Raw genomic sequence first — 27,021 nt, 5'->3', positions numbered from 1 at the left:
ATTGTCATATGTTTCCTGGTTTTCTGATCTATGCTGCGGAGTTCTGCCTTCGTCCATTCCACTATTCCTGCGCTGTATCTGATTACTGGCACTGCCCATGTGTTTATGGCTTTTATCATATTTCCGGCGTTGAGTTTGACTTGAGTATCGCCTTGAGTTCTCTTCATATATTCGTTTCCTGATCGTGTCCTTCATCTCTTATTGTTTTATATCCCCTCCGTCCATTATTCCCAGGTATTTGTATCCTGTCTCATCTATGTGTTTGATGTTGCTCCCATCTGGTAGCTTTACTTTATCCCTTCAGTTCTCGTTTACTTTGCCTTTTTGTATGTTGACTAAGGCGCATTTTTCTATTCCAAACTCCATCCTGATGTCCCCAGATACAATTCCTTACAGTCTGGATTAGGGTATCTATTTCCTTGATGCTCTTATTATTATTATTATTATTATTATTATTATTATTATTATTATAGCGTATTTATTTTAATTTTCGTTGGTGAAACGGCCCTCTATTTGACCGTAGATTTTAGCATACATCCCAAATAAGCTGGAGGTTGGATCATGCCTAGTTCAACTTAATTCTGTTCGTCAACTTTTGAAATAAAATTCACAATAATTTTTAGGCTCCCTTTTTTGAAGAGCTACGTTCAAATTGTTTTGTTTTTCAACTTAATTCTGTCACTCCAGTCTATATATTTGTAAAGTACTATAGTAGATTCACATCAACCGTGCATTTGATGTCTAGGCCAGTCACTTACGACGCTCCTGATTGGCTGTTGATAAGCCAATGACAGAGCTGGAAACAGTCTCTCTCGAGAGTTCACATGGGTAGGATCTATGTTCCACCTCTCCTGAGGGATACGTCTTTCAAAAGTATCCGTCAGGAGGGGTGGGACATACATCCTGCCTATGTGAACTCTCGAGAGAGACTGAGTGTTTCCAGCTCTGTCATTGGCTTATCAACAGCCAATCAGGAGCGTCGTAAGTGACTGGCCTAGACATCAAATGCACGGTTGATGTGAATCTACTATAGTACTTTACAAATATATAGACTGGAGTGACAAAATTAAGTTGAAAAACAATCTACTGTTGTTAACGGAGCTCCGAATCTTTACTCAGAAATAGCACTGAATCCACATAATCGTAAAACACTAATGATTTATGACTTGCAAAAGCTTTATTTAACAAACACCTTTTTTAGTGAGAGTTATTTTCTTGAAATTTCAAAAGGATAGCTGCCAAAAACCCTTTGTCAAGAAGTGTATATATATACACACTCACATACATTCGCTCCCGGAACTGATAACAGGTTACGAGATACATGGGCCCAATATTCTGCCTATATCTCTCGCCGCCTGTGTTGCGATATCTGCAATAATGGCGAAATTTATGGTTTAACGCCGAGACCTAATAGCGCGATTCGCTCGACATCATTTATACGGCCCAAGTGGTTAAGTCTCTAGACATTTCCGAGCCTTTCTATCTTTGCCAGTTTTGACTGATTCTCGTTTTTAGTTTTACAAGAAAACTATTGGGCTGGCTTTGTCTGTCCTTCTGTATTTTCAATCTGTCCGCACTTTTTTTCTGTCCGGCTTCAGACCTTAAAAAACTCAGCTCTTACAAACTACTGAGGCTAGAGGGCTGCTAATTGGTATGTTGATCATCCACCCTCCAATCGTCATGCATGCTCCTTAATGGCTCGCTCTCTCTCTCTCTCTCTCTCTCTCTCTTTCTGAGTTTCAAGATGTGACAGCTCAACTATGTCTCTCTCTCTCTCTTTCTCTCTCTCTGAGTTTCAAGATATGACAGCAAAACTGTCAGGTACTATGAATAGCTCTCTCTCTCTCTCTCTCTCTCTCTCTCTCTCTCTCTCTCTCTCTCTCTGAGTTTCAAGATGTGACAGCTTAACTATCTCTCTCTCTCTCCTTATACTCACATCCCACATTTTTCAGTAAAAGAAAAATCACCATTAATTATTATAACGAGTTATATTTTTCTTTTTGTGAATTGAATACATTCAACTTTTCTTTTTTCTTATTTCTTTATTCTTTCTCATTTCTTTATTCCGTTCTTTTCCGGTTCCCTCCTTTCGCTTTCCTTCTTATTCAGGGGTTCAGACTCTTCGGTCTTTCCTTCCTTCTTCTCCTGATTCTCGAGGTCTATTTCATCCTCCCTTTCTCCGTAAAGGTCCATTTGTCGACTGTAGTGGAAGACGACGATGTCCCCGATGACTGAGATGAATATGAAGACTGGAATGACAGATGGAGAAGGATGGGATTAAGGTCGACTGACGTTAAGGAGAGAATTGTCAAGGCATGTATAGGATATATACTTTATCTTATATATATGTATAATTGAATCGTGGCTATACCTTTACTTATATATATATATATATATATATATATATATATATATATATATATATATATATATATAAATTTATACATATATATACACACATTTACACATGTATAGATATGTGTATTTTTTGTTTAGATACATACTCCAGGTTTTTTCATAAGAATTTATACTAAAAACAAAAAGCAAGGGTCGACTTGATAGCTCACTGGAGAGATTTCTATGGAGAAAATATATTAAATATATTAAAAATAGAAAACCAAACGTCAACATCGGCAGCTTACTTGCAGGAACCAGATGGATAATGAGTCGAAATTTATCCGAGTCGTAGAGCCAACAGTTCCCGTATTTCCCGCAAGTCTTGTCCCAGATCAGACAAGCAGAATCTGTAGATAGAAGATAAAATGCATTCATTGACTGAAGACAAATGATGTGAAGTACTGATAGAGTTTATTGAAGTTATGTGAAGCATATGAAAGGTTTTCTGACACACGTCTTGTCCCAGATCAGACAAGCAGAATCTATAGATAGGAGATAAAATGCATTCATTGACTGAAGACAAATGATGTGAAGTACTGAAATAGATGTATGAAGTACTGATAGAGTTTATTGAAGTTATGTGAAGCATATGAAAGGATTTCTGACACAAGTCTTGTCCCAGATCAGGCAAGCAGATTCTGTAGATAGGAGATAAAATGCATTCATTGACTGAAGACAAATGATGTGAAGTACTGATATAGAGTTTATTGAAGTTATGTGAAGCATATGAAAGGTTTTCTGACCCAAGTCTGGTCCCAGATTAGACAAGCAGAATCTATAGATAGGAGATAAAATGCATTCATTGACTGAAGACAGATGATGTGGAGTGAAGTATTAATGGAGTATATGGAAGTTATATGAATCATATGAACGGTTTTTTATTATAATATAACCAGTGGAAGTTAATTAGGCATTACTGGAATAATTGAAAGTTAAAGTGACGTTCAAGGATAAGACGGAAATGGAAAAATGAAAGGATTGTTGGTCGACAAATCGGAATCGGGTTAGATAAATCACGACAGGATTTGTTGATATTACGTAAAAAAAAAAAAATAGTTTTTTCATTGTTCACCGAACAGCCCAGGAATAAATAAAAGTTTATTGGAATTGAAAAGACAAATCAAATTAACAGCTAACTCTAAAAATACGTTTTATTGACGCAAATTAAATTACCATCTAACTCAAAATATACTTTTATTAACGCTTAGTGTTGTGTGTGCTATAAAATAATAAGATATACTAAAGAAATGGCAATACAATTGTTATTTTTTATGGTTCATAAATTAAATTCATCTTAGTCCGTATAGCGTTAATGAAATTCTTCTTTAGGAAATCAACAGTCATCCCAGTAAAAAAGAATTTTGTTTTTAGATGCCCTTTTTGTATACTGAAAGGAAAACTATTGTGCCGGCGTTGTCTCTCTGTCCGCACTTTTTCTGTCCTCCCTCAGATCTTAAAAACTGCTGAGGTCAGAGGGCTGCAAATTAGTATTTTGATCGTCCACTCTCCAGTCATCAGACATACCAAATTGCAGCCCTCTAGCCTCAGTAGGTTTGATTTTATTCAAAGTTAAAATTACTCATAATCGTGCGTCTGGCAACGATATAGGCTAGACCACCAGAATCATACTGAGACCACCAAGTGATAGATTATTTTCGGTGGCCTTGATTATGCGATGTACAGGAAACTCGATTGCGCCGAAGTTCTTGTTTTCAAATAAAACTGAATTTAACAACTGAGCAATTAAATACATGACTTCGTTATTTGTCCAACTTACCCACGATGGCTCCCATGATGATAGGTGCAGGAATGAAACCGAAGAGGCTTATGCATACTGTAATGGTGCCCAGGGCAATGCCCTTGTCTTCGTCAGCCACAGATCTGAAACGAGTTGTGGGCATATTGGGGATATGGTCAGATGTTCAAATAAGGCTTATTTGTATTGTCATATGCTATAATAAGGCTATTTTCATTGTCAGATATTGATATAAGGCAATTTATTTATTGTCAGATGTTAAAATAAAGTTATTTTTAATGTCAGATGTTAAAATAAGGCAATTATTTTAATGTCAGATGTTAAAATAAGGCTATTTTTATTGCCAGATGTTACAATAAGGCTTTTTTATTGTAAGATGTTAAAAGGGCTATTTTTTAATGTCAGATGTTAAAATAAGCCTATTTTTATTGTCAAATATTAAACTAAGGCTATTTTTTACTGCCAGATGTTAAAATAAGGCTTTTCTTATTATCAGATGTTAAAATAAGGCTCTTTTTATTGTCAGATGTGATAATAAGGCTATTCTTTATTGTCAGATGTTAAAATAAGGCTATTTTTATTGGCAGATGTTAAAATTTAAAATAAAGCTATTTTTATTGTCAGGTGTTAAAATAAGGCTATTTTTATTATCAGAAGTTAAAATAGTGCTATTTTTCTTAAAATTCTCTAAATAATTAAAGCAATTTATTGTCATTTTAATATATTCTTGTCATTCCTACTTTTATAAGTCGATCTCAAATTTAATATTTTATGGTATATTCCAATTCTAGTCCACGCTAGTAGTTAGGGACACTTTCTCTCTCTCTCTCTCTCTCTCTCTCTCTATCTCTCTCTCTGTAACGTTCCAGTCATGCAAGACACATTTGTTGGCTGTCTTCTTTACTCAGTATCCTAGCAGACATAGAAATAAAGTTACTGCTCTCTCTCTCTCTCTCTCTCTCTCTCTCTCTCTCTCTCTCTCTCTCTCTCTCTCTCTCTCTCTCTCTCTCTCTACCTTATGTTGATGAGACTGCTTCCAACTCTCCCCGTAGATGCCACAGTTTTCACGACCATCTGAATGATGATGTAGTAGAAGAACTTGTCACAAGTTTCGTCACAGTATCCACTCGTGGCGTATCCGAATTGGCTTTGGCCCTGCAGGTGAAAATCGAAATTTACGGCTCATTTCAAAGTTACTGAATCACAAGTGAATTGGTCAGGATCAGGTAGATTTGTGTAGTTCAATAGCTGAGGGGTAATCATACATTTTATTACTGTGGGGAAATATGTGTATTACTGTGGGGTAGTGCTTGCTTTACAATTGGTAAGTGGATATATTACCTTGGGGGATATATACATTACTGTGTGGAAATGCGTTCATGACTGTGGGGAAGTACGTACATTACTCTGGGGAAGCGCATACATTACCATGGGAGAATATATACTTAACTGTTGGGAAATGTGTTCATTACTGTGGGGAAGTGCATAGATTATTTTGGAAATACGTACATAACTGTCGGGGAATAAGTGCATGAAAAATGCGTACATTGTCGTTACGAGTGTCAGATGTTAGAATCTGCACTGATAAAACAACAAGGTAATAGGATCAACTTTTCCAGTGGGGCCTTGGACTCTGACCATATAGACAATGTCTTCCTTAAGGCAATGATGAAGCGGATTAAGACAGTTAACAGAACCAACGTCGGCTTAGTGGTGAGCTCAGGCATCACCTAAGGGCGTATCTCCCACTATATATTTCACTAATGTAACTCCCTCTGTCATTCACTACTTGATAAGGGTTGGAAGTTAGTCCTTATCTTTAAACCAGAGTGTTTTAATGGGGGTTTTATATATATATATATATATATATATATATATATATATATATATATTATATATATATAGATATAGATAGATATCTATAATATATATAATGTTTATATAAATTCTATATATATCTATAGTATATCTAATTATATATAATTGTTACAGGCAAATGTTTACCTGCTCTGTGAAGTTGTCGAAGTTTGTCATGCCCAAAGGATCTGTCGTGTTCGTTATGCAACGGCATCCACTGTAGACCTGAAAATAGACTTCTCATATAAATAAAAAATGATCGTTGTGCTAATGCCAGATTGTCCTGGTATGTTGTAGGAAAGTAATACATTACGTAGTATACATTTATGTACATTTATAACTGTACTAATACCATGTATAATTGGCAGAACGTCGTCCAACTGAAATTTATTATATTTTATTTAAGTCAAGCTGTTATACACTTTGAGCTAATTAAACTCATACATTAATGGAGATCATTACATCTAGGAAAGCAGTTATGACACTGAAGGACTCCTTGATTTTTCATATTGATTTTATTTGTTTTTAGTAGCATGTGAAAAGATTGTGAACAGAAGAAAATTTATGTACCACAACATTCAAGGGTTCCTTGATTTTTCATAACATCCTTTATTTGTATTTTTTAGCCTGTGACAAGATGGCTGAAATAGTGTTTTTGTAAAATGGCTATAATACTGAAGGGTTCCTTGCTCTGCTGATATTCTTATAGTGACCATCATAGTAACCCAATATTTCCATAGTGTCCAAAGTCTATATTATCTTTTTTCATGTTTCATGGGTCAAAAACAACTCATTTTCAGTTGAGTGTCAAAACCAACTAACGATCTTCAGAATTCCACTGGGGAATTAATGATATGACGATATGACATTTAACTTACTATTGGACTCGCTGTGGTATCTGCAGCAGTGCACCCAGCGTAGCAGGGGGAATAGAAGAGCGTCTTCTGGTCCTCTGAACAGATCGGGGTGAATCTGTCCGAACACCCGCAGTCAGCTGAGCAAGGCGGTAGAGTTGACCTGTGCATTATTGATAAGATACATTACTTCATGTAATTGAATTTAGTCATTTCTAGTCTCCATAGTGTCATCACTGTACCTCACGCGATGCATTGTAAGCAGTACGTGAGGTTCTTTGTGGCATCCCCTAGGTCTTAAGCTGCAACCCCTTCCATTTCTCTGTTACTATTCCTCCGTTTCTATTATCTTTCATCCATCTTGCTTCCCTTAACCTTCTCCTAACAATTGTTCCAATAGTACTTTCAGCGTTAGGTGACCCCCTCATAGATCCTAGAACTTGGCCTCTGGCCTTATTCCAATTCCAGCTCATTTTAAGTAAATACTACCTTTTATGTCAGATATGTGCGTCTAGCTATGTAAAAGGCTACCCTTACCCTTCCACTGGACCAATAACTTGGAGCTTCGGGCAGCCAATGAACATGAGGACGATGTAACTGCAGCTCTGCAGGAGGGTGATGAAGATGTTATAACCAGTGACGAACCTTGGCCCAGGCTTGGCCCATCGCAACACCGCCCCGCCCAGGCCAGTGCCAAGAACGAGGGACACAAGGCTTGTGACACCTGGAAAATTAGTGGTAGAATTTAGAGAGAGTTTAGATACTGGCATTCCTTTTTAGTTCTAGGGAACCAGTGTTTAGCAACTGCCTCATGTCAGGAGCATTAAGGATGAACTGGTATTTTTTGGGCATTTTTTATATTGTCTAGGCACTGTTCTTCCGTTTTAGTTCTTGAGAACCAACTTTTAGCAGCTGACTCATACCAGGAGCTTTAAGGATGAAGTGGTACTTTTTTTGTTCATTTTTGATATTGTTTAGATACTGGCCTTTCCTTTTAGCTCTAGGGAACCAGTTATTGTAGCAACTGGCTCATGCCAGGAGTTTTAATGATGAACCGGTACTTTTTTGGCAATTTTTCATATTTAGATACTGGCCTTCCCCTTTAGTTCTTGGGACCCAACTGACTCATGCCAGGGGCTTTAAGGATGAACTGGTACTTCTTTTGGTCATATTTTAATATAATTTAGATACTGACCTGCCCTTTTACTTCTTGAGAACCAACTTTTAGCAACTGAATTGTGGCAAGAGCTTTATAGAAGAACTGGTAGGCTACTTTTTCAATCTCTTATATTGAGGCTGATCGGACAATTTTGGACTAAATATTAATGGTTTTGCCATCCTTATAAATGATGAATCACAGGCAGTTAAGCTCAAGCAAGGAAAATTCATTCCAAAACAAGCAAGAAACGATTATTGCAGCTACCACGTTGGTAGTTAATTCATTACTCAAATGCTCTGCATGGTAACCATTGATCTGCCAATCTGTATGTGCAGTGTTATGTGCCCTTACGAATTAAAATAAGCTTGGAATTTAAGATATTACCACTTAGAATGAAATGCTTATGAAGGTCTGTAATGATCATATGAAGATTTGGAGCTGCTACCAAGATTCTTCAGGCAAGAAAAATTGTCTGCATTAAAAAGGATGTTGAAATGTTTTCATATAACCCATATATTATATATATAATGGACCACTCTTCTATCAAATGATCCTCTGAAAAGCAACCTCCTACCTGTGTAATAGCTGGAGTCGGAGGTGCTCCTCCGAAACTGATTCTCCAGGTACTTGGGCTTGAAATTCCAGTAGCCTGAGGCGGCTAAGACATAAACGACTGTGTTGAAGAGGTTTCCAACCCAGATTTTGTTGGTGAAGATGCGCTTCAGGGCTTTTTTTAGATCTGGAAGGAGGATATCCGTTTGGAAACGAGATTTAAGGTTGAGTATCTTTTACCATTACGGAGAATTGGGACTTTCGTCATTAACACAGCAGGAAAACTCTTTAAATAAAACAGGGGGCCTGACAAGAGAGGTTGACATCATTGAATAAGGTAGTTCAGGCGCAGTCTTATACAAAATGTTTTAAGTCTACAGTGTTTCTATGTTTATTATATAAAATGTTTCAAGAGTCTACAGTGCTTCTATGTTTATCGAAGTGTTTAGCTTTCGATTTCGAAGTGTTTAGCTTTCGATTTATTTTTAGATTTATTTTGCCTTCATTTATTGTGATTTATAATGGAAATTATATGAAGAACTGTTGAAATGCTTTGATGTTGTGTGTGCTGCTGCTGCTAGTACTCATCGTACGAAAACACATACTCCTTAAACTTGGGAATTGAATAAACGGGAAAGAATCAGGCTGTGTAAAAAGGGAAAATAGAATATGAAGTATAATTTTGACTGTTATTTGGTTTCCTGATTACTCTGATAAAGATACACTCATTATCCAGTTCCCATGTCGCGGTTACATTTGTAAGCTCGACCTATCCAGGCAAAAACTGACGTTCTCCAGCCTAACAGAATTAAAAATCATTAAATAAATAAATAAATAAATAAAGTAATCTATTTATTTATTTATTTACTTATTTATTTATTTATTTTTTAATCAATACAGATAAAATAATAAATAAATAATAAATAGACAAAAAAATTTTGAAAGGGCAACTCATTCTCGAAGGTGGGTTTTTCTCTCTCCTCCTCCTTGGTTGTGGTAATAAATGAATAAATAAATAAATTAACTAAGTAATACAGATAAAAATAATGTTAACAAATAATTAAGAAGCAGATGAAAAATTTTGAAAAGGCAACTCACTCTCGAAGGTGGGTTTTTCTCTCTCCTCTTTCTTGGTTTTGGCCAGAGAGGCGAAATACTCTATGCCCCTCTTCCCTCCTGCCTGGGCTTCCTTCTCCGCTTGCCTTACCACTCTCTTGGACTCCCTCTTCAGCGTGGCTGGTAGCTTCTTCGGGAAGAGGCTCAGAAGACTCGCGGCAAAGATCAGGTTGCACCCGAAGAAGAGGTACCCTGGAAGGGAGCGAGATCTTCAGCGGTTACATTCTAGGAGAAGGAAACTGTGGCTAACGCATGGGAGCTTCCCTTAGGGTAGACCACTGTATAGCAGGTTCTTTGCAGCAGAACCCCTTCTTTGGCCTCTAGCAGCAACCACTTTCGTTCCTTTGTACTGTACCTCCATTTATATACTTTATTTCTGCTATCTTACTTTCCACCCTCGCCCTTAGAGTTGTTTCAACTTGGTTTCCAGCGCTCAGTGACCTCATAGGTCCCAGCGCTTGCCCTTTGGCCTAAATTTGATATTCCATTTACACAAGGGAGTTGTTTTTTCAGTGTCATAGATAAATCTGTTTGATAAATAGAAAATGAAAAAAAAGTGTGGCTTGTTCTAGAATCTAGGAAGTGAGATATTGAAAACTGACACTGCTTCAAATCCTTAAAATGCAGATGTCCAAAAAAAAAAAAGAATTTCTTAAACAAATGATCAAAAAGACATAATATCTTGACCTATGAGATATTGAAAATAAATACTGCTTCAAAGTCTAAACTGAAAGTGTTCAAAAAGATAGAGAATTTCTTACACTAATGATGAGAATAGAGAGAATATCTTGACCTATGAGATATTAGAAATAAACTGCTACAGAAAAATTTACTTCTCAAAAAAATAATTATAAAAAAGATAGAATACCTTTACCTGTGAGATAATGAAAATAAACATTTCTTCAAAGTCTAAACACAAAATGCTCAGAAAAGAGGAAATGGTTAACCAAACAATGAGAAGAGAAGAAGAAAGAGAGAGAATAGCTTTACCTATCCACCAAGCCCCGTACCACCTCGGGTCCTTCCTCGTAAGATTCGGTTGCTCCGAAGGGACGATCCACACAGAGAGGCACTTCCCACCTACGAAGTATCCACACACTGGCCCCAGAATCCTCAACATGAAGGTGGCCGCTGGGGAAGACAGAATCGGGTTATCAAATGCCAATAGTGCACCTCATTCTATGCTCTGTAGGCGTTATTAAGGTTCTTTGCAGCGTCACTTCTTTGGCCCCCTACCTGCAACACCTTTCATTCCTTTCATTATACCTCCATTCATATTACTAGCAAACATGCGCATACAGAAACTATGCATGATAAATTCGTACAGTAACTAAGTCTACGGGCATAACCAGCCCCGTTTCACGGGGAGAACCAGCTCCGTTTCAGGAAAACCCTTCTCGCCCCCACCCCCTTCGGAGGAGGGGATGGGGGAAAGGTAGGATGAAACCCCATTAAAAACCATCTTATGGGTCCCCACTATAACTCTGCCAAGTTTCATGCCCATCGGACTAGCCGTTTGGCCGTGATTGAATGACAGACGGACGGACAGACATAACGCCCATTATTGTAAGATGTTTCTTCGATCCTACTTTCCTTAACCCTCTCCTAACCATTTTTTTTTATAGTGCAATTGCTTTGAGGTTTTCCTCTTGTTAAACCTTTTAAAACCTTTTTGCTCTTATCATTATAGGTCCCCAGCACTTGACCTTTCGGCTAAATTTTATTCTTCATTCATTTACATATCATCAAAGCGCTTCATTCATAAACGTTTGTCACAGGAGGCTTCGCAAACCAGTAAAATCGACCTTTAAATCTCTTGAGGATTGTAGTAATACCAGGAAACTTTAAAATAGCCTTACCGTAGTATATAGGATAGCTCTTCTTGCTGATGTTATCGTCCATATAAGTGACGCCGATGCTGTAGAACATGCTGACGGTCACGCCGACGCAGAATTGCGAAATGAAGAAGAAGATCACGGGACCAATGTAAGACCCGCCCCTCCACCACCGTCTTCGGCATCGCAGGTGTCCTCCAGTTGGGAGTAGCAGAGTTCTTGCTTTTCTGGGTATGAGAACACATCGTCATTAAAGCAAAAATTCATATGTTTCGAAGGGCAGGGGGCTCTTATGATTGGACGATAATCATGTTGATTCTGAAAGTACTTTTGCGCATGTGTGTGTGTGTGTTTTTTCTAATTTCTTGTGCATAAAAGCAATGATTTATGAAGGAAAATGGTCTAGGAGAACAAGATGTACAGGACAGAGGAAGATGGAGAAGGCTGACTAGAAACAGCGACCCCATATAGAAATGGGGAAAGCTGAAGGCAAAGAAGAAGAAGAAGAAGAAGAAGAAGAAAAAGAAGAAGAAGAAGAAGAAGAGGTATTTTGTCACTATTCCTTTGTTTGTGCTGTTTTAGCATGTCACAAGAAGAGCAGAAAACCAAGCAATTCATGACGGTCTGTTTCGAAGAGCAGGGATTGAAGACTGGTCGATAATCATAATGAATTTGCAATTAATTTGTTTTTTCTTTTTGTACTTTAGTCAATTTCTTGTGTATGAAAAATCCTGTGTTGGTTTTAGCTGTGATTTAACAAACAAACAAAAAATGTTAAATTGTCTGTATTGTGTCAATTTTTGAAATAATGGTCTGGCAACGATTTACTGAAAAAGGAAATGGATTACACTTGATAATGAGCCTGCAAAACCACTTGATTTCATTTTCATTGAAAGACACTGAAGTCGCAGAGAGAGAGAGAGAAAGAGAGAGAAAGAGAGAGAGAGACTTCACCAGATCATTAAAAGAACACAGATTCAGAGAATTCAGAGAGAAGAGAGGAAATGCTAAGAGAGAGAGAGAGAGAGAGAGAGAGAGAGATTTCATTAAAGACACAGGAGTCCCAAAAGTTGGAGAGAAGAGAGAGAGAGCGAGAGAGAGAGAGAGAGAGAGATTTCATTAAAAGACACAGGAGTCCCAAAAGTGAGAGAGAGAGAGAGAGAGAGAGAGAGAGAGAGAGAGAGAGAGCCTTCATAATTTCATTAAAAGACACAGGAGTCCCAAAAGAGAGAGAGAGAGAGAGAGAGAGAGAGAGAGAGAGAGAGAGAGAACATAACGCTTACTCTGTGTCGTTGTAATATTCTTCAACAAAGCAGCGGCCGCAGCTTGCTTAGAAAACTGGGCAATGGAGATGGCATCTTGCCCAGGCCCGTAGATGAAGTGGGGCAGGGCAGCTGCAAAGCCGGAAACGGCTGCCATGAGGGCTCCGACGCTCATCCATCGGGTACGGTGCCCGTAATTCCCGTAGTACCCGAGTAGGATGGATAGGATTACTTGGGACACGTCGTTGCCGCTGAGGATGGTTCCTGCAAGGACAAGGATAAAGGAATATGGTTCCTTCAATAACGAGGAAAATAGTATATGATTCCTACAATAACAAGGATAAGGGAATATGGTTCCTGTAATAACAAAGAAAGAGTACATAGTTCCTACAATAACAAGGATAAGGGAATATTCTTCTTCCTAGCTTAAACCCATTTTTATATGGGGTCGCCATTACGAATGAGTCGTCTCCATCGATTTCTGTCTTGTGCCTCGTTCTCATTTATACCTTTCAATTCCATATCTTCCCTTACACAATCACGCCATCTCTTTCTTGGTCTTCCCTTCTTCCTTCTACCCTGCACTTCCATTTCCATCGTATGTCTTCCAACATGACGTTCCTCCCTTCGTAACAGGTGTCCATACCATCGAAGCCTTCCTTCCTGTATTTTCTTCGATATTTCAGCTACCTTTGTTGATCCTCTTATATACTCATTTCTAATCCTATCTTCCCTTGTTACTCCCGACATCCATCTCAACATTCTCATTTCTGCTACATCCATCTTCTTCTCCTCTGTTTTCCTCATACTTGCCGTTTCTGTTCCATATAACATTGCTGGTCTGACCACCGTCCTATGGAACTTTCCTTTCAATTTCAGAGGGACCTTCTTGTCACAGAGTACCCCTGATGCAGACCTCCAATTATTCCAACCTGCCTGAATTCGGTGTCTCACCTCTTGGTCCATGCTTCCACTATCCTCCAATACGGACCCTAAGTACTTGAACTTCTGTACTTTCTTTATTTCTTCCCCACCCAATCTTATGCTACTTCCACCGTCCTCAGTAATACTAGAACACATATATTCGGTTTTTGATCTGCTTATTCTCATTCCTCTCTCCTCAAGTGCTGCTCTCCACCTCTCCAACCTCCCTCCAACTCCTCCTTCCCCTCTGAACACAACACAATGTCATCCGCGTATAATATGCACCATGGCACTGCTTCTCTAACATCCCTGGTCATTACATCCATCACGATGTTGAAGATGAATGGGCTAAGTGCTGACCCCTGGTGTAATCCAACTCCTATCTCAAATCCATCCGTCTCACCAACACTACTCCTCACTCTAGTATACACATTCCTGTACATCTCCTGAATAAATTCTGACATACTTTTCCGGCACCATCTTCTCCCTCAAACATCTCCATATTTCTTGCCTTGGCACTCTGTCATAGGCCTTTTCAAGGTCTATGAATACCAGATGCAGGTCTCGTTGTTTTTTCTCTGAATTTCTCCATTAGCTGCCTTATGCAAAATATTCCATCCGTTGTGCCGCTTCCCTTCATAAATCCTAACTGTTCCTTCCCTATTCTAACTTCCTCTCTCAGCCTGCTATCTATGATTCTTTCCAAAATCTTCAACGTGTGAGACATTAGTTTTATACCTCTATAATTACTGCATTCCTGGACATCACCTTTACTTTAAATATAGGTATCAATATGCTTTCCCGCCATTCTTCTGGTATCTTTTCCTGTTCGAATTATTTTTTAACCTCATCAGATCATACAAGATGTCTACCCCTTCCTCTCCTAAGGCTTCCAAAACTTCGACTGGGATTAAGTCAGGTCCTGTTGCCTTCCCATTTCTCATTCTTTTTAAGGCTCGTATCACTTCATCCCTAGATATCCCCATTACCATTCCCATGTTTACTTGTCCATCCTCTCTTACAAGTCTTTCATTTTCTTCATTTAGCAGTTGTTCGAAATACTCTTTCCATCTTTTCAGGATGTCTTCTTCCTTTTTTACGACCGTACCATTCCTATCTTTCATTTGCTTAATATGGGTGATGTCCTTTGTTCTTTTATTTCTTACTTTTGACAGTTTGAGCATCTTACTCAACCCTTCCTTGGTTTCCAGTTCATTATAAACCTCTTCATATGCCCTTGCCTTAGCTTGAGCTACCACCCTTTTTACTTCTTTGTTTCTTTCTCTTAATCTTTCTCTGTCCTCCTGCAGCTGTGACTCTTCAAATCTCTTCTTTGCCTCCCTTTTACCTTTCACCACTTCCCCCACCTCTTCTTCCCACCTCCCATACTATTCCAGATGTTTCCCCTAGTATCTCCTTTCCATGTCTTCTAATCACTGATGCATTATGCCTCCACCATTCTCCCACATCTTCAATTCCCAGATCAACCTCTCCCAGCACTCTTCTCCTGAACTCTCTCTTCTTATCATTATCCCTCCCTAACAATTTATACCACTTGATTTCTTTACCCCATTCGTTTTCGTTTTCTTTTCTCTTTTATCTTTAAATCCATACAAAGGAGCCTATGTTGGGGGGCCACGTGGTCACCTGGGATAACTTTACAATTCCTGACTTCCACCAGCCTTGATCTATTGTAAAGGAGGTAATCTATTTGTGTGCATCTACCGCCACTCCTGTATGTTATCAAGTGCTCCCTCTTCTTTTTGAAGAATGTGTTCACTATTGCCATATCAAAGGACACGGCAAAGTCTACTATACTCTCTCCTTCTGGGTTTCTCTCCCCAATCCCATGTCCTCCATGCACACGTTCAATTACATCCTTTTCATTTCCGACATGTCCATTAAAGTCTGCCCCCACTACAGTCCTCTCCTGCTCTTCCAGTTCTTGCGTTACCTCACTCATTTCGTTCCAAAAACGGCTCTTTTCTTCCTCTGTGCAGCCCACTTGTGGAGCATAAGCGCTAATGATGTTCATTGTTTCCCCTCCATAACATATCTTCACTCTCATAATGCGGTCATTCTTTCTACTCACTTCCGTCACTGCATTCTTCATTTCCCCCGACAACACTACTCCAACGCCATTCCTACCCTGCTCATTTGCTCCACTATAGATTAACTTGTAGCCATCCCCCAGTTCTTTAGCTTTATTACCCTTCCATCGAGTTTCCTGCACACACAAAATATCCACTCTCTTTATCCTCATTAACTCTGCCAACTCTCTTCCTCTTCCTGTCATAGACCCAATATTGAGCTGGCCTACTCTGATCACATTTAGAGCTCGCTTCTTTAGCTGCACCCGCTCATGATGCAGTAGCCCTCGCCTTGTCACAGAGTTAGGGCGATGTGTCTGTGCGTCGTTTACGGAGTACGCCCTAGCCCTATTCTCATCAATATCACGACTCATTCCATTGGTTTTGGCGTGGGTTTTTACAGTCGGATGCCCTTCCTGACACCAACCCTCCCTATTTATCCGGCTTGGGACCGGCACCCATTGAGGCTGGCTTGCCCCCACAGGATAAGGGAATATAATTCCTACAATAACAAGGATAAGGGAATATACTTCATACAATAACAAGGATAAGGGAATATGGTTCCTGCAATAAAAAGGATAAGGGAATATGGTTCCTGCAGTAACAAGGATAAGGGAATATGGTTCCTTCAGTAACAAGGATAAGGGAATATGGCTCCTTCAGTAACAAGGATAAGGGAATATGGTTCCTTCAGTAACCAGTATAAGGGAATATGGTTCCTGCAATGACAAACATAAGGGAATATGGTTCCTGCAATGACAAGGATAAGGGAATATGGTTCCTGCAGTAACAAGGGTAAGGGAATATGGTTCCTTCAGTAACAAGGATAAGGGAATATAGTTCCTGCAATAACAAGGATAAGGGAATATGGTTCCTGCAATGACAAGGATAAGGGAATATAATTCCTACAATAACAAGGATAAGGGAATATAGTTCATACAATAACAAGGATAAGGGAATATGGTTCCTGCAATAACAAGGATAAGGGAATATAGTTCCTGCAGTAACAAGGATAAGGGAAAATGGTTCCTTCAGTAACAAGGATAAGGGAATATGGTTCCTTCAGTAACAAGTATAAGGGAACATAGTTCCTTCAATAACAAGGATAGGGGAATATAGTTCATACAATAATAAGGATAAGGGAATATGGTTCCTGCAATAACAAGGATAAGGGAATATGGTTCCTGCAGTAACAAGGATAAGGGAATATGGTTCCTTCAGTAACAAGTTTAAGGGAATATAGTTCCTTCAATAACAAGGATAGGGGAATATGGTTCCTACAATAACAATGATAAGGGAATATATTTCCTACAATAACAAGGGTAAGGGAATATGGTTCCTGCAGTAACAAGGATAAGGAAATATAGTTCCTGCAATAACAAGGATAAGGGAATATGGTTCCTGCAATAACAAGGATAAGGGAATATGGTTCCTTCAGTAACAAGGATAAGGGAATATGGTTCCTTCAGTAACAAGTTTAAGGGAATATAGTTCCTTCAATAACAAGGATAGGGGAATATGGTTCCTACAATAACAATGATAAGGGAATATATTTCCTACAATAACAAGGGTAAGGGAATATGGTTCCTGCAGTAACAAGGATAAGGAAATATAGTTCCTGCAATAACAAGGATAAGGGAATATAATTCCTACAATAAAAAGGATAAGTGAATATAGTTCATACAATAACAAGGATAAGGGAATATGGTTCCTGCAATAACAAGGATAAGGGAATATGGTTCGTGCAGTAACAAGGATAAGGGAATATGGTTCCTTCAGTAACAAGGATAAGGGAATATGGTTCCTTCAGTAACAAGGATAATGGAATATGGTTCCTTCAGTAACAAGTATAAGGGAACATAGTTCCTTCAATAACAAGGATAGGGGAATATGGTTCCTACAATAACAAGGATAAGGGAATATAGTTCCTGCAATAACAAGGGTAAGGGAATATGGTCCCTGCAGTAACAAGGATAAGGGAATATAGTTCCTGCAATAACAAGGATAAGGGAATATGGTTCCTGCAATAACAAGGATAAGGGAATATGGTTACTGCAATGACAAGGATAAGGGAATATGGTTCCTGCAGTAACAAGGATAAGGGAATATGGTTCCTGCAATAACAAATATAAAGGAATATGGTTCTTGCTTTAACAAGGATAAGGGAATATAGTTCCCTCAATAAGAAGGATAAGGGAATATGGTTCCTACAATAGCAAGGATAAGGGTATATAGTTCCTGCAGTAACAAGGATAAGGGAATATGCTCCCTGCAGTGACAAGGATAAGGGAATATGGTTCCTGAAATAACAAGGAAAGGGAATATGGTTCCTGCAATAACAAGAAAAAGGAAATATGTCGTCTACAATAACAATGGATTTACTGATACATTCTATAGAAATATTTGTCTGAATGTAATACATGAATTCAATTTCTCTCTCTCTCTCTCTCTCTCTCTCTCTCTCTCTCTCTCTCTCTCTCTCTCTCGGTATTCAGTTTACCTGTCTGTTTACTGGTCAGACCAAACCGCTTCTCAATTGTTGACAGAACTGACACGGTGTAGGTGAAGAACATTCCATGGGTCATTCCTGTCAGGCAATAGACAAGGATGTAAATCTCCTTCTTGGCCAGGTACTGGAAAATAGATCGGGTTCTTAAATTAGAAAGAGTGATTAGGAGAAAGGTTTGGCATTTGTTAGGTTCATACGTGTGGAAATTTTTATTTTTTTTATGGTTATTGTGAAGTTACTGGTAATTGTTTCTTGCAGTTATTTTGCGAGTGGTGCAGTGTATAGATTTTTTTTATGTTTTACTCTTTATTGATCTACTTTTCACTTTGTGAAAGAAAGTTCATACCAAAGTGACATCGGACTCAACGTTGTATTGAATGACTTTGGGTAAAAACATACGTTCCCCAAAAAAGTAAAATAAATAAATAAATAAAGGGGCGGGCGAACTTTGGACTGATAAGTGTGTTTTTATTTTTCAAAATTTTAATTAAAGAATATTTTTCATCCCATCCCCTCCCAAACCCCCCTCCCCTCACCTCAAGTTTTTTTTTTCTCCAATTCCTGTAGCAAGCCATTTTAAATACATTGTTTCTTTAAATCTTAAGTCGGAAACCCTGATGGACAGTCAAGTGTCAAATTGCATTACTTTCATCAACTTATAGACCTCTTAATTAGCCATGAAACCTAATGTTGTTCTTTTAGAATCGCTCTATTTGTTTATATGTATTGATATTTTGAGAAATAGTGTGCTCAAAAGGGATTTAGAACTAGGTTCGAAAGAATTAATTTTATGAGTCAGCTTAAGCCCCAAATGCTAAGAAAACTATTACCTCTCTCTCTCTCTCTCTCTCTCTCTCTCTCTCTCTCTCTCTCTCTCTCTCTGTACCTGTAGCCATTTGGGCTTGAAAACCCCAAATCCGCACTTAGTGTCTTCGATGTCTTGCTTGTTGTGGAGAATCTCCTCCACTTCCGCCTGCTTCTTCAGCTGTTCCTCCGTCAGCTTGGTCCCGCTGAGGTCTCCGAGCCTCTGCTGGACATCCTGCAGGAATTTCCTCGCCTGGCTCATCTTCAGAAGCCAGTTGTTCTGGAGAAAGGAGGAATAAACTAGGATGGTTCTTCTTCAACGGCAAATCCATCTTAAGATTTGTAAAAGGACAAACAGTATGCACCCTGAGTTCGATACCTTTTGTGTTTAGCTTGACAAACGGCACAATGTATTGAGGTAATTGTTTATTTTTAATGTTAAACAATTTAATCTGGCAATTATGAATTTTCGGCAGTTATAATAATAATAATAATAATAATAATAATAATAATAATAATAATAATAATAATAATAATAATAATAATAATAATAACTTTACAGATGATACAGTTTATTGATGTAATAGTAGATTTTTAATGTACAAGTTCATCACGACATTATGAATTTTAAGGAGTTGTAATAATAATAATAATAATAATAATAATAATAATAATAATAATAATAATAATAATAATAATAATAATAATAATAATAATAATAATAATAATAATAATAATAATGTTGAGAAATTCAGTCTCGTGAAGAACAAATTGTTAAAAAAATCCACAATTATATATTGAAATATATTTCTATGTAAAAAACAAATACTTTCGAACACCTGAACGGTGTTCCTCATCAGTGTAGACGTTAGTAATAATAATAATAATAATAATAATAATAATAATAATAATAATAATAATAATAATAATAATAATAATAATGGTCAAATTTATCCTGGCCCCTGAAGTTGTTACATGAGGCCAGGAATATTCAGCCTTGACAGGAGAGTAGACTTGTGACCAGTAATTAAAAGACGGTGCTGTCAATATCTGATGTAACCAACTGAAATGACAGTCGGATAATGTTGGACTGTACTCGGCATCGAATGCCCAGGCATGTGGTTCCATTGTTGTCGCTCGTATTGTTGTTGTAGTTTTATAGTCTCTTATATATATATTTTTTTTTTTCTTTATTCTGGCTTGGTGACAAACAACGCGATTATCTAAGGCATTCCTTGTTCTTGTTCAATGCTTTGATAAATAAATAGTCACCTTGAATGGAAATGTGCTTCGTCTAAGAAATAAATGCTTTGTATATGTGCGTTGTATATGATTAAAGACACAAAGTTACTGACGATTGAAATACATAATTTAAGGTTAAACAATTAGATAGGTTGTTGACATACTCGGCACCATTTGAATTATTATTATTATTATTATTATTATTATTATTATTATTATTATTATTATTATTATTATTATTATTATTCAGAAGATTAACCCTTTTTATCATGAAACAACAGTAATTCTCGTTAATCAAGAACTCGTATTCATAACATTTCTAAAGAATCAAAGCTTTTACTCACTAACAAATAAAAAAAATAAAACGGTATAGAATTTTAATCGTGGATAAACTGGATAAAAATTAATAAAAAAATTCTTATTTCCCAACACTTCCCGATTTGATCGAAGCTTGTATTCGTAAATATTTCTAAAGCATCATTTTCATTAGAGATAAGATGGATAAAAAAAATAATGGATTAAACGGGTAAACATTTTGGATCTTTCTTGCCTAACCCAGGAGCCATTGACTTGAAATACAAGCTCAAAAAGCCTATGGTTTTAATTTCCAAGTAGTAACAAAAGGTAATAGGAGATACAGAAAGAGATCAGTCATCAGAAAAAAAGATATATTAATACAATTACTTACACAGCGAGAACACCAGAGAACTATTGGATATTAGTCTGTTAAATCAAAAGTTATCTCCTACGACCATCTCCTTGAAGTCGATTTTCCAGCGAATGAATTGGAAGAAATATAATCGCTTTTATTCAGAGCCCAAGACACTTTTCATATTTTTCTGTAGTTCTTCTGTAGAGTAATTTACGTAATTAATTAGCTAGGATCACGACTGCTCTCTCTTTGCATCCTAAATTTCCATACAACATCTAAAACACATTTCAATACACTGCGCACGTGAAGTAAAAATTACCTCAAAGGACTTTCACACACAACCCGACGTGGTATATACCCACGAGAGGTGAAGGCAATGAACTGATTAGGATCTCGTTTGTGTCAACATTTTAAGGTTCCACTACACGTTAATGGCCCGATGCGATTAGAGACTTATCAATGCACTTCAGTTCCTCTGTAGTATAGGCCTGCTTCTTGCTTTCAAGTTCCGATCGGGAAGAGCTTTGTTGACGTTATTAGGCCTATCGTATCGCTGATGAAGGAGTGTGTATGAGATAATATCGCTGTTTGGGGAGATTATATATATATATATATATATATATATATATATATATATATATATATATATATATATATATATATGAGAGAGAGAGAGAATGTTGAAAACTCCCAGGCAATAGAAGGTAATATTTTTCCACTTCATTTCAGGTCTTTGACAGACAGACACAGATGCCTCTGTGGCGTTGAATGCTTAAAGGAGAGAGAGAGAGAGAGAGAGAGAGAGAGAGAGAGAGAGAGAGAGAGAGAGAGAGAGAGAGAGAGATGTCAATTTGGTTGAATGTTTAAAATTGCTAGGCGATAGTATACGTTTTTTTATTGTACTTTTTTTTTTTTTTTTTTTTTTTTGAGAGAGAGAGAGAGAGAGAGAGAGAGAATATCTGTATCAGTTGAATGTTGAAAGCTGCCTGGCAGCAGCAATAATTCTTTAGTAAAAGAGTAGAGAGGAGAGAGAGAAGAGGAGAAGAGAAGAGCGAGAGTAGAGAGAGGAGTAGAGATGTATCAGTTTGAATGAATTGTTTAAAGCTGGCCAGGCAGTAGCTAATATCTTGTAAGAAGAGTAGAGAGAAAGAGAAGAGATAATAGAGAGAGATAGAGAGAGAGAGAGAGAGAGAGATGTATCAGTTGAATGTTGAAAGCTGCCAGGCAGTAGCTAATATCTTAAGAGAGAGAGAGAGAGAGAGAGAGAGAGAGAGAGAGAGAGAGAGAACGTTTCTATTCGGTTGAACGTTTTAAAATTACCAACCAATACGTTTATTTTCAATTCAGTGCTACCCACATGACTTCAATACACCTGCATCTCGTAACAGATGAGATCCCAAACCATTTGTCTTTCAATTGTGGGCTTTGTTTGGCTTTGATCTGAAATCATCAAAAGATTGATCAACCTTTCGCTGCCGTTTGCGTGTTTTCAGTGAATTTTTATCACAGCCTTTGTTAAATGATTGTAAGCTTTAGTAAACTGTTGGTGATTTTCGTTAAAATTATATCAAAAGAGCAAAGCAAGTCTAATTGTCTATTAGTTTCACCGCGTAATTTTTTGATTCGTCGATTCTAGATGAACATCCGTGAAAATGATGTTAGAAATAATGATGCTGTCTTGATTATTACCATAATTATTGGTTATATAATTATCCGCCGAAACATAAATCAAGAATCTTGTGAGAATCTGATTGCTTATTGATTATCTTATTGATTTTACAAAACGTGTAAAGTATATCTGTTTGTTTTGATTGTCAGCGTGTTATTTTTGTTTTGTCGAATGTAGATAAGTATTTGTAAAGAACAGGATGTTTAGTGTAATGATGTAGTCATTGTGATTAATATTACTATTGGTTATGATTTGCCAATGAAGCTTGAGTATGAGTCTGTTGCAAGATTTGATCGTTTTATTCCTTATACATTACCACCAAGAGTGGCATTTGGTAAACTTGCTTATTCTTATCCCCTTTATTTAGTTAAAATGCATTTTCAGCCACATTTTTTTAAAGTAAATTTTCTCTAGCTACTCTCTTCCCTTCTTTTGTATGAATTTTCTGTTGTGTTCTATAGCACAGTCTGTTTCAGATGTCTGTTTAGAAAAGAAAGATTCTTGGTGAGGGGGAGGGGTCCTATTATAGTCTGATATAATCCTTCTTATGCCTTGTAACAACATAATTAATATATTTTTTATATTTTTATTTCTTGCATATTTCCTATAACGAAGATAGCGTGTTTGTAAGAATTAAAGATGATCTAGTCTATTATATAGCCAGCTGTTTCCTACAGGCTTTTTAAATCTCTCACACTCATTTCACGACCTTGCACCATATGTTCCATATAAATATGTTGCTTACAAATATGAAAATCATAATTCGACAAGTCCAAAAGCTGTCTGTACAGTACCTCTTTTTCAAAGCTCCTGAAAGTGTGTCACAGTGTGGTGTCACCAGATGTCAGCACTGCTCAGATGCCAGTACTGCTCTGTGACTGTGGTGACTGGGAGAGAGAGCGCAGCAGAGTCTGATCACTGGAGACGACTTGTTTATGACCTCGAGAGACTTCAAATGTCCCCAAAATACAGAATTAACTAACTTTGTTGCTGAGTCGAGTATTCTGTAAAATAATACGTCTGAGAGGAGAGACCATTGTCTTGAAAGTGTAAGAGTGTATTGACACGTTATATTCAGTATCAAGGTGTTGAGAGAATCATTGGCCGGCGAGCCTTTTACGACTAAAATCAGAAGTCACCATGACGAGGGAAATGTAATCGTCGTTTAGTAGTCCGTGGTGTGGCATAAATAGTATAAATTCGCCTTTACACAGGTCTTCTTTTCTCAGTCCGTATTGGCCTTGCTATGGATCTCATAAGTGACAAAGTGTTTCCAAGGCGAAACGATGTATCACATAAGAAAAAAACTTATTCCCTCTTCAGTTCCTAGAACTTGAATAGAAAGTCTTTGTATTTCGCTTGCTCGGGGAGTAAGCCTACAAACTACTTTGTTGTTTTATGGGAGTGTAGGCGGGGGGCGGGTGGTGTTGGTAAGAAAGGTTTATGGAAAAGCATAAAAAGATCTGACAAAGGCGTTTCACTTTGAATTAAAGATACAGAAATTTTAGGGTAGGATATTTATGATCTATTGATTAGAATGGAAATGTAAAAAATAAATTATGTGCAGATTAAACAGTACAGAACAATTATTTCTAATAAGATATAGCGTATTTATTTTAATTTTCGTTTGCGAAACAATACTTTATTTGACCGTAGATTGTAGCATGTGTCCCCGAGTAAGCTGGAGGTCGGATCACGCCTCTTTTTCTATTGTGGGGACAAACTTCTAATATATAAGAATTAGAATGTTACCCCAGGATTGTTTTCATGATTACTCTTACTTTCTGGTGATAGAAGTTCACTCTCGACATGGTTCGGAAGTCACGTAAAACCGTTGGTCCCGTTGCTGAATAACCACTGGTTCCATGCAACGTAAAAACACCATACAGACAAACAAACATGATACTCTTACGGTATGTAAACAACTGTAATCTGTATCTGGGAACAATTGAAAGATGAAAAGGGAATGCAATAGATCTTATACCATCTGCACCCAGCCAAAAGAATGTGGAAAGAAATAATTTGAATATAGCGCTTTCATGTATTTCTACACCCCGTCTAGGTTCAGGTACAAGTGGCTTCTACAAGGATTTGTAGCTGTACCCTGATGAGTTCTAGACATAAATATGCTTGATACAAGTCACGTAGTTCATTTTTTGTTATTTATAAGTGAGACCTTTCTATATTTCCCTAATGAACACCATAATATTCTTTGGAAGCTTTAATTTCAAGTCAGTGGCCTCTTTGGTGGGCATGTTCCATATGGGTTCATCTTCTGAATGAATAATAAATAATAACAATAAATGTAGCCTGATATTTTGTTTAAACTTTGCAAAGTGCTTTCTCATGGGTCAACCAACTGTTAAGGATGAGCTCAGATAAATAAGCTACGCATGACGTCAACCTTCAGATCAGATCAATTCAATGGAGGGTACAGTAGTTAGCCTTGAAATGTTATATAGTCAGTTGCAGACTCACAATATAGGTACTCGGAAAGTTTAAGGATTCGCCAAGGGTGGTGACAAGAGGAGCTTAACGTGGAATAGTAATAATTCATAGAATCGTTGAAACTTACACTTGTTTTTTCACTTAAAGTTGAATTTCATATGGGATATAGTTTCTCTCTCTCTCTCTCTCTCTCTCTCTCTCTCTCTCTCTCTCTCTCTCTCTCTCTCTCTCGTAATGCAAAGAACTCGTTTCCTCCTTACGCTTGTATATTCGAACTAGTTTGGATTTTCTAAACAATTACTCTGACGCAATAGCATCGGCAACATATGCGTTTTATCCTTTACCCACCCTGAGTGTGGTCAAGTCGGCAACGCTGGTTTTCACAGAAATCTCACAATAGACACCGAAGTCAGTTCACAGTCATTGTGTTTTTCCAGCTTTCTTTGTGCTGCTGAAGGAAAGCCCCACTTATTGTGTCCAGGCCAGGCCGTTGGTCGAGGCAGATCCTTGTGGATGCATTTGTGTCAAATTAAAATATATGGAGGGCATGAATGGGGTAAATTTGCGTGGTAAAAAGGTCACCAAGAGAGATTTCAATCGTTTTTTTTTTCTTCATAAAAATTATACTCCAATGTGGAAACGTGGCGCTCGATCATAAAGATATATATATATATGGGGGTACAATCCACAATGAAGTAAATTCCTCTTGTAGTTTAAAATATATATTTCTTGTATAGGATTAAAGCTTTGACGCCATCAACTGTGGTCTTGTTCACTTTAGTGAACAAGACCACAGTTGATGGTCGAAAGCTTTAATCCTATACAAGAAATATATATTTTAAACTACGAAGAGGAATTTACTTCATTGTGGATTGTATCCCCATTTACTTAGAGGTACGACATAGTACCTGGCTTCTGCATATATATATATATATATATATATATATATATATATATTATATATTATATATATAATATATGTATGTATATATTATATATATATATCATATATACATTATATACTATATATATATATATAATTATATATATATTATGTATATATAATAATGGATCGTATATATATATGTATGTAATTAATATGTATGATATATATATATATATACATATATATATATATATATATATATATATATATATATAATATATATATATTATATATATATATATATATATATAATAGAGCTAAAGTCATCATTCTTCCAAAAGATAAATACTTAGGATAATTAACTTAAAAAATTACACTTACGAGTGCCATCAAACCCACATCAGTTACGACGCCATGATTATCTTCGACCCAGACCAGGAGAAACGTGACTAAGCATTAAGAGCTCTGGTAACATGAGTACGTACAGTTGTTAAACTACGATTTCGCTCTTGGGATGATCACTTTACTCACTTGAACACTTAGGAACGCACATTAATTTCATAAATGGCCGAGCTGGGGTGCATCCCTTGTTTCCACAAGCTTTGGTTTGACTTAAATGGTTACAGTTTTCCATTGTCAGCCCCACTGCGTCAGAATAGACGATTTTCAGGGAACCATTTCAAAATATAATTCATTAAGTTTTGGACTTGATAACCCTCCTTCCTGGACGTCGTTGACATTTACGACAATCTTGATCCTGACAGTCGCTACACAATGTTGTCATACCCAAAGAGAAAAATATTTGATATTTAAGACTCTTCAGACATAACTTGGCTCTTAATTCCCGTTACTTAGACGTCCCTCGGTGTGACGCTGATTTATACGAAAAACTTTATCTCGGATTATTTATTTTTTTTTTTTAAGAAACTCGCGTGGGACAATTGTTGAAATGAATGTTAATGAGGAAATTACGTATTTGTTAAGCCTCCTTTCACTTTTGATGCCTGTG

The 27,021-nt window shown here is 37.2% G+C and overlaps 1 protein-coding gene across 1 annotated transcript; it reads right to left on the bottom strand.

The window, feature by feature from the left end:
- Positions 1-1,969: 1,969 nt before the first annotated feature.
- Positions 1,970-26,417, bottom strand: LOC135194995 (solute carrier organic anion transporter family member 74D-like). The gene is given in 16 exon segments (XM_064221255.1): positions 1,970-2,249; positions 2,643-2,744; positions 4,175-4,278; positions 5,169-5,308; positions 6,158-6,235; positions 6,889-7,027; positions 7,402-7,588; positions 8,598-8,762; positions 9,674-9,883; positions 10,682-10,822; positions 11,551-11,689; positions 11,692-11,753; positions 12,810-13,052; positions 18,303-18,435; positions 19,198-19,395; positions 26,394-26,417. Coding segments are annotated over 16 exon segments (2,247 nt in total). The 5' UTR covers positions 26,403-26,417; the 3' UTR covers positions 1,970-2,052.
- Between the last annotated feature and the right edge of the window lie 604 nt (positions 26,418-27,021).

The sequence above is a fragment of the Macrobrachium nipponense genome, chromosome 20, assembly GCF_015104395.2.
Source record: "Macrobrachium nipponense isolate FS-2020 chromosome 20, ASM1510439v2, whole genome shotgun sequence".
Lineage (NCBI taxonomy): Eukaryota > Metazoa > Arthropoda > Malacostraca > Decapoda > Palaemonidae > Macrobrachium > Macrobrachium nipponense.
The sequence above is the reverse complement of the archived record's forward strand: the minus strand, read 5'-3'. Positions and strand labels throughout refer to the sequence as shown.